This window comes from Macrobrachium nipponense, chromosome 3, assembly GCF_015104395.2.
Source record: "Macrobrachium nipponense isolate FS-2020 chromosome 3, ASM1510439v2, whole genome shotgun sequence".
NCBI lineage: Eukaryota > Metazoa > Arthropoda > Malacostraca > Decapoda > Palaemonidae > Macrobrachium > Macrobrachium nipponense.
The window spans coordinates 138,596,750-138,606,266 of NC_087202.1; the positions used below are offsets into that span (position 1 = coordinate 138,596,750).

The window sequence follows — 9,517 nt, forward strand, 5'->3', positions numbered from 1 at the left end:
CTCAATGTTGAAAGCCTTATTAAGCAGTTTTTCCTCGTTCATACCGAAATACACATTCATTATTTCATAATGGAATGAAGGTAGAAGCACAAAATCTAGGCTGTGGTTAACTTATTCTTTTAGTTAATATCGTCAAATACACATTTCTAGGCAACGCAATCAACTCCTTTGGCTCCGTGAAAGTTCTGGCAACTCAGGGTCGATTCGAAAACGAAAGCTCTCATTTTAAACTTAGTCTGTTTACTTATGGCACGAATATTTCTAGGATATCACCAAGACAAGGTGGAATATGACTTTACATTAAATCTTTGTTTATTATTGGGTATTCTGTAAGTGGAAATTGTGGACCATCACCGTAAATTCTATGACATAAATACCTCATCTAGTCAAGGAGATTGGTGGGATTGGGAAATGTTGATCCTACCTTCCTATCATTCAAAACAACTAACAACCCTTCCACCTCCCGTCCTCCAACAACAATCCCGATATGGAAAACCGTGACAGGACAAATTGCGGAAACCACTGGGCGTTTTTGCTGTCCCATTTGCATGACGAAAGACCGGCTTCACTAATTGCCAAACCCCTGACTATTTACTGGGTTATAAAATGTCCAGCTTTCTTTCCCATCTCAAATCTCAACTGACCCTCATGATCCTGCATTAGGCACGTGGACCCAACTCTAAATCATTTCTCTGGTGGCCTTAATTCTACCTCTCCGGCACTTCTGGGCACTTACGGCTCTACCATGACTAAAATATTCCGGGTGAAGTGCAGCTCATTGAACCCTTGGAATGGTTAGATATTAAATGCACTGGTTTGCCCATTACACTCATATACTTTTGCCCATTACACTCATATACTTTTGCCCATTACACTCATATACGTCTTAAGAGAATTGTATGAATGCAAAAATACTTAAATGCATGAAATTGTGTGTGAAAGTATGTATATTTTAGTGAGATAATGACAATTATTAGTTTTAAATGATTCTACATGCTTTTAACTTTTCTACACACACACACACACACACACACACACACACACACACACATATATATATTATATAGATATATAATAATTATATTATTATTATATATATTATATATATATAGAGATATATAGCAGAGAGATAGATAGATACTACATAATGTATATATATATTATATATATATAGATTATATAATATATTTATATTACTATATTATATATATATATATATATAGATATATATAATATAGTATATATAATATATTAATATATATATACATATATATATATTATAGATATATATATATTAGATATATATATATTTATTTATAACTATATAATACTTTATATTATATATATTATATATAATATATATATATATACATACAATATATATATTATATATATTTAAATCACCTCTAAAACTGAATGCATATCTATTACCTTGATTTATGGTATTCACCCTTCTTATAATTTTGCAAACTTGATACCTTAGTTTCCTCCTTCTTCTTCTTCTTCTTCTTCTTCTTCTTCTTTTCCTTCTTCTTCTTCTTCTTCCCAGCTTTATTCCTATTCGGGGTCGCCGTTTTTAATTCTTGCATCATTTCCTCCTGTACTCCCTTCTCCCTCATATCATCTCTAATACAATCTCTCCACCTGGTCTTTGGGCTTCCTCTCCTTCGTGTTCCATCCACCTCCACGTCCATCACTCTTGCCATGTGTTGCTCTTCTCTTCTCATCAGGTGGCCATACCATCTTGACCTTGCCTCTTGCACTTTCTTTGATGTTTCAGTGACCTTTACTGTATCCCTAATATGTTCATTTCTATCCCTGTCCTTTTCGGTTACTCCGCTCATCCATCTAAGCATCCTAATCCCGGTTACGTCCAACTTTCTGCCCTCTGTTTTCCTTAGTGATGTTGCTTCCAAGCAATATGTCATTGCTTGTCTGACCACTGCCTTGTGCACTCTGGCCCTTAATCTTATCGGGACTTTCCTATCATATGTGACACACAGACACCTTCCTCCAGATTTTCCAACCACACTGAATCCGGTTGTTAATTTCCTCTTCCATGTTCCCCTCATTGTCAATCACTGAGCAAAGGTACTTAAATTTATGGACCCTTTTGATGTTTCCTCCACATAATTTGATTGCGGTTTGCTAATCGCCATCCATTTCGGTTGTCATATATTCTGTCTTTTTCCTGCTTATCCTTAAACCTCTACTCTCCAAGGCATATCTCCATCTTTCAAGCTTCCCCTCCAGTTCTTCCCTGACACATCCATGACGATGTTAAACAGAAGTGGGCTCAGAGCGGAGCCCTGATGTAGCCCGACTCCAACTTGGAAATTTTCTGTTCTTCCAACTGTAGATCTGATGCTGGTTTTTACATTTCTATACATCTCCCTGATCATTCTGACACATCTCCATCACTCCTCTCTCCCTGAGACATCTCCATATTTCCTGCCGTGGTACTCTGTCATAATAATTATGCCTTTTCAAGGTCTATAAAGGCCATATGTAAGGTCGTTTGCTTCTCTCTGTACTTTTCCATGATTTGTCAGAGCGAAAATACCATCCATAGTACCGAGCCCCTTCATGAATCCCAGTTGCTGTCTACCAATGAAAACTTGTTGCCGTAATCTTTCATCCATAATTCTTTCAAATACCTTTAGTTTATGTGACATGAGCTTGATTCCTCAGTAATTTTCACAACACTGAATGTCCCCTTTCTCTTTGAATATTGAGATTGTTATACTTTCTCTCCATTTTTCAGGTATTATCTCACTTTCCATAATCTTTTTCATTAACTGCCACTATGTTCATTCTTTCCTCATCAAGAGCCGTCCAAGCTTCTGCAGGTATGCCATCCGGTCCCACCGCTTCACTATTTTTCATCTTTCCCGGTACCACTCCAAACTCAGCTTTTATCATCTCTGTGACTGGTCCACAATTGACTGCCCATCTCCTCTTAGAAATCTTTCATTTTATTCATTCAATAAGGCCTCAAAATATTCTTCCCTTCTCCTTATTATGTCTCTCTCATTTCTCAGTACATTTCCATCCTTATCCTTAATCTGTCTTATGTGTGTTATATCCTTAGTACTTTTATTTCTCTTTTGTGCTAGTTTAAAGTTCTTTCCTTGCCCTTCCTTGGTATCTAGCTCTTGGTAAAACTGATCATATGCACTCCCATTAGCAATTGCTACAGTTTTCTTTGCTAATTTATTTGCTTCCTTATAGACCATCCAGCCCTCTTCCATCTGGGTTCCTTCCAACCTTTTCTTTGCTTCTCTCTTTTGTTTTGTTGCATCCTCCGCTTCTTCACTGAACCACCACGTTTCCTTATTTTCGAAGATCATACCATTACTCTCACCCAATATTTCTCTAGCAACCCTCAGCTTTATTTCCATCGTTCTGTTCCACCATTCATCAAATTCTTCAATTTCATGTGTTATTTCTTCTAAAACATTTTCTTAAACTGCATACAAAGTTCAATCTCTTTCAGCTTAAACAATTTAATCCTTTGTGGCCCCCGCATTTTTTTCTTTCTTATTTGTTCAAGTTCCATAACCAAATCCATCACTACCACACGATGTTGCGCACTCATCACATGGTCTCCTGATATTACCTAACAATCTTTTACCTCGCGTAAATCTTTCCTCTCATACATCAAATAATCTATCTGGCTGGACCTTCCGCTGCTTTTGTACATAACTAGATGTTCTTACCGCTAGGTGAAAAAAAAAAGTGTTCACCAGTACCATATCCTTGGACACAGCAAAATCAACAATTCTCTCACCCTCTGCATTTCTTTAATCATAGCCATACCCACCATGTATACTGCTGATCACATGGTTATTCTGGCCTACGTGCCCATTCAGATCTCCGCTGACAAGGCATCTTTCATCTGCTGGTACCTTTTCCATTTCCTCCTCTAAGTCTGACCAAAAGTGATCTTTCTCTTCATCTGAGCATCCTATCTGGGGTGCATATGCACTAAAGAGATTAACAATGCAATTTTCAACCATCAGCCTGACCTAGATGATCATATCATTTCCTCTATTTATTTCAGAGATTTCATTCTCCATTGCACTTGACAGAATTATTCCAACACCATTTCTGACTTCTTTATTTGTTCCGCTATAGATTAGCTTATACACCTCCCCCAGTTCCCTCGCTTTGTTACCTTTCCATCTTGTCTCCTGTACACAGAGAATATTTACTCGTATTGTTTTCATAAGGTCAGCTATTGTCCGCCCTCTTCCTGTCATTGTACCACCATTTAATGTTCCTACTCTTAGTTCTCGAGCTAGCTTCTATAGCCGCACTCACTCACGATGCGGTAGCCCTTGCATGTCCACAGAGTTAGGACGATGTATCTGCGGGTCACTTCCGGGTGACAACCTAGCCCTATTCTCATTTTTGTAAGAATCATTTCATAAACGTTTTGGCAGGAGATTTTACGGACGCATGCCCTTCCTGACTCCAACCCTCCCTATTCATCCGGACTTGGGACCTGGACTGAGTTGGGCTGGGTTACCCTCCCCCACCAAGTGGCTAGGTTAGCCACTACTTTAGCTTTACAGAATATTTAATCAAAAGACAGTTCACTTTCGTATACATCGAACATTATGTAGTACACTTACTGGATATCAATATCAGAAATGAAATTTATAAGAAAATGTGTGAACCAAACTAAATGAGTCAGAAAAAGAATCGAAAGAGCGATGCGTTGAATGCCTAACAGCTCTATTAACGTAAACGAGATATAATGTAAGTCCCAAATGCAAGATGAGAATAAAAAAAAAAAAAGACTTTACAATCGTCATAATTTTGTCCTACGGGACTCAATCAACCTCATCCATTCCTTTATGTAAATTTATTTCATACCTTAACCTTTCTGCACCACCAATATGCCAGCCAATAAGTCTCGCTGTCGAACGACTCGGTTCCAGAGGTTCTGTTTTCCTCACACCACTGGACTGTTGAACAGTCTTCCAGAGGATGTCCAATTGGAAATTCAGAGGTCCAAGCAATGATGCAATGCATTACTGCCCTAATATATTATTTGTATTTAAATAATTTACTTATTTTTTTATTTATTCCTTAATTTCATCATTTATTTTTTCTAATTACTGGTCTCTTCTTTCTGTATCTCCATTAACCTCTGTTACTTTTGTCAAATGAACATCATATTTTTTGGAAGCTTGATTTTCAAGTCAATGACTACTGTGGGCTTGTTCCCTGTGAATAGGGTTCATCTTCTGAATAACAATAATAATAACAATAATAATAACAATAATAATAATAATAATAATAATAATAATAATAATAATAATAATAATAATAATAATAATAATAGTGTACTTAGGAAGCAGACCCTCTCTCAAGCATACTTTATTAAAAGTAATGGCTACTTCAGCAGCATTACACTTGTAGAGATTCTTCTCTATTTTCCGAATAGCGCTATTCGGAAAATAGAGAAGAATCTCTACAAGTGTAATGCTGCTGAAGTAGCCATTACTTTTAATAATAATAATATTAATAATAATAATAATTTGTCACCATTCAGGTTTTCCATAGCCTCCCAAGTCCTCTCAATTCGTCGCTTCCTTTATGTGAAGATGCTTCACCCAGTCCAAATTTGATGACATCATGTGGTCATTAACATATTCAGGAAGAAGTGCCTTCATTAGCTTCGCTGTAATACGATTTAAATGCCTTCTATGCCTATGAATCCAAATTGATTCCCCCTTGAATAGGATCTGATCTTCACATAAACCCAAACTAAAACGAATTAGTCTGGAAATGCGGAAAAATTAACCTAAATTAAAGTTACAAATATTCACTTTTGGAAATTCTCTATTGGAAATATATCTTTGAGCGATCTGTAAGTGAAGTTTAAAAGGATAAAGGTTTTTACATTTTGAATCAAAGGGCAATGAAACTGTGAAAATAAAAAGTACACTTGCAATATCTTTAAATCATTTCTTTATATGTAATGGCATAATCAGTTCTATTTCGCTTCTGCTGGGAAGACTGTTGCAAGTATTAACAGACTCTCTCTCTCTCGCAAATTCCGAATTTCCGAGAACTTTGAGTAATCAGCACGACGCAGATTAAGTCACGATCCCCAACTGGAAAAATTCGATTGAGACTCTGTGAGTTGTAATCAGCAAATCGAATTTGTAAAACATAGTCATCTCTCTTTCATTCTCCGAGTAAAAGCAAAGACTTGAGAGAGAGAGAGAGAGAGAGAGAGAGCGAGAGAGAGAGAGAGAGATAGAGAGAGAAGGAGAGAAGAAGAGAGAGAGAGAAGAAGAGAGAGAGAGAGAGAGGGGTTATTTTTTTCGTTCAACAGATTATGAATAGAGATGAAGAGAGGAGAGGAAAGATTAGAGAGGGGTTTGTTTTTCGTTCAACATTAGCTTCCAGTGAACATGCAATATATATGAATATATATATATATATATATATATATATATATATATATATATATATATATATATATATATATATATATATATATATATATATATATATATATATATATGTATGTATAAATACATATATATATATATATATATATATATATATATATATATATATATATATATATATATATATATATATATATATGTAGTATATATATATATATATATATATATATATATATATATATATATATATATATATATATTATATATATATATATATATACACATATCCACAGGTGAAAAATAAGAGACAGGGTGTAGGTCCTGACCGGTCAGGACCTACACCCTGTCTCTTATTTTTCACCTGTGGATATGTGTGATATATATATATATATATATATATATATATATATATATATATATATATATATATATATATATTATACATACATATATATATATATATATATATATATATATATATATATATATATATATATATATATGTATATATATACATATATACTTTATATATATTTATATGTATATATATATATATATATATATATATATATATATATATATATATATATATATATATACATATATAATACATATATATATATATATATATATATATATATATATATATATATGTATATATACCAAGAATTTTACCACAAAACGTTATTTGGTTTAGATATATGGATGATATCTTCTGTATTTGGCCAGTTCACGAAAATCTCCAGGAATTCCTTAATAATCTCAATAATTTAGTCCCTTCTATAAAATTTACTGTAGAGGAAGAAAGAAATTGTAATTTGAATTTTCTTGATGTAACTGTCAATAGAAATGATAGAAATTTCACCTTTTCAGTCTTTCGAAAATCAACTAACATTGCCTCTTTTGTTCATTTTACTACTCCAATCATCATCAAAATGTTAAATTCTCTGTTTTTTCTGGGATGTTTCTAAGGGCTTTACGTGTCTGTAGCGTCAGTTTATTGACACTGAAATTAAAACTATTTATGATATTGCAATGAAACTTAAGTACCCAAGGACTTTTGTAGATGTGGCAAGGAAAAGACCTAGAAAAACATTTTATTCAACTAATGACAAACTTGAATTTAGTAAGCATAACATTCTAAAATTACCCTATGATGAAGGGATTTTAGATATCCCTAGAATTTTAAAGCTTTTTAACATAAATGTTGTTTTCAGTAATATTAATGTCAAGAGTTTAGTAGTAAAAAATTCTCCTAAAGATCTTCCAGGCTGCATATATCAAATTCCTTGCAAAAAGTGTGATAAGTCTATTACGGACAAACCGGTAAATCTCTTTTACAACGTCTCAAACAGCATCAATATTCTGTGAGAACTGGGCAAATATCGAATGCATTATTCGTACATATGAGAGATTTAGACCATCCTATTAACGGAGTCATGCAAGAAAGAGCCTTAATCCCATGTAATGACACAGTTAAAGGAATATCATTGAATCTTGTTTCATCAAGTCAAATAATAGAAATGTTCTAAATTTAGTTCTTGGTTTATTTAAACTTGATGCTTTCATAATGAAAAAAAGTTGTAGATAAATATAAGCAACAAAATTAATATATTCAGTTTTTACATGTTTGGACTGTAAAGATACTTTGTAATTTCGGTTAGGGTCAATCTGTTTAGGTTTGTGACCGTGTGATAAACGATAATCCTGGATTATCTCTTTAATTTTTACCCTTCTGACAATTAACCATCTGGTATTCTTGATCTTGTTTTGTACCTGAGCCTTTCTCTCCAATTGTACTTCATTAACTCCTTGACAATATCTGAGTAAAGACGAAAGCGCTTGGATTTCTGACTTATCATTTTTCCCCCTGTGGATTCGCTTATATATATATAAATATATATATATATATTATATATATATAATAGATATATATAATATATATATAATCCATATACATAGATTGTATTACATATACATATATTTATAGATAGATATATGGATAGGGATTGACATATATATATAATATATAATATTAATTATATATATATTGTATACATAGAGAATATAATATATATATATATATATATATATATATATATATACATATATACATATAATATAATAAGAACATATATATATATATATATATATATATATATATATATATATATATATATTATATATATGTGTGTGTGTGTGTGTGTGTGTGTGTGTGTGCCAGGAGGCAAATACTCGATTAGCTGGAAATGGATACGAACACAACAGTATAAAAAAGCTCCTCCTACCCTCTTCCTCCAGCCCAACCCCTTCCCCCTCCTTATTCCTTCCCTATCCTTTCTCCCCTCACCTGTCCTCCCCCCCCCCCCTCTCTCTCTCTCTCTCTCTCTCTCGTCTCTCTCTCTCTCTCTCCCTCTCTCTGAAAGTGCTCGAGTTTAAACTTTTTTGTATGATTTTTTTTCTATTTATCCATCTGTCTATCTATTTATATAAACAATTTTACATTGTTGTATATGTCTAATGATCTACTCCGTTGTTACCTGCCAGTTGACTGATTTATTTAAGCATTGATCCTCTCATATACATACATGTGTGTGTGTGTGTGTGTGTGTGTGTGTGGTAGTGGTACTGTAAATGGTTATTAGAGTGAGAGATTTAGGTATATGGTGGAGCAGTAGAACGATAGACATTCTTGATTGATGGCAAAGCGACTGTATACTTAAGTTTGGTTACATTCCTCGCAATCCTCATTTGGACTCGGGGACATCGGCCATAGACTTGTATTACGACGGTGAAGAAGAGATGGCCACCTCGGAACATAACTGTTGGCATGGTTGCAGAACTGCGTTTGTAAAGCAACTTTTAAATTTTTACAGCAAAGAGAAAGCCGCCAATTGCTTACAGATTGTTTTGAATACGTAACTGGTTATAGTTGTTCTATGTGTTTACAAATAAAAATTGAGCCTTTCTACCGGACATTCATTAAAGTTAAAGCCTTGATTATACCGATGCACATATTTTTAAATCATGAATGTTTATTTTGTGTGTATGCAAAATATATTTAAACTGAAGCAACTTTCAAATAT

At 33.6% G+C, this 9,517-nt stretch overlaps 1 protein-coding gene across 1 annotated transcript; it reads right to left on the bottom strand.

The window, feature by feature from the left end:
• Positions 1–2,772: 2,772 nt before the first annotated feature.
• LOC135222538 (uncharacterized) lies at positions 2,773–5,040 on the bottom strand. The gene is made up of 4 exons (XM_064260626.1): positions 4,882–5,040; positions 3,824–3,971; positions 3,045–3,451; positions 2,773–2,958 (listed from the first exon to the last, which is right to left on the bottom strand). The coding sequence occupies exons 1-4, from the start codon at positions 5,038–5,040 to the stop codon at positions 2,773–2,775; spliced, it is 900 nt and encodes a 299-aa protein (XP_064116696.1).
• Positions 5,041–9,517: the final 4,477 nt, after the last annotated feature.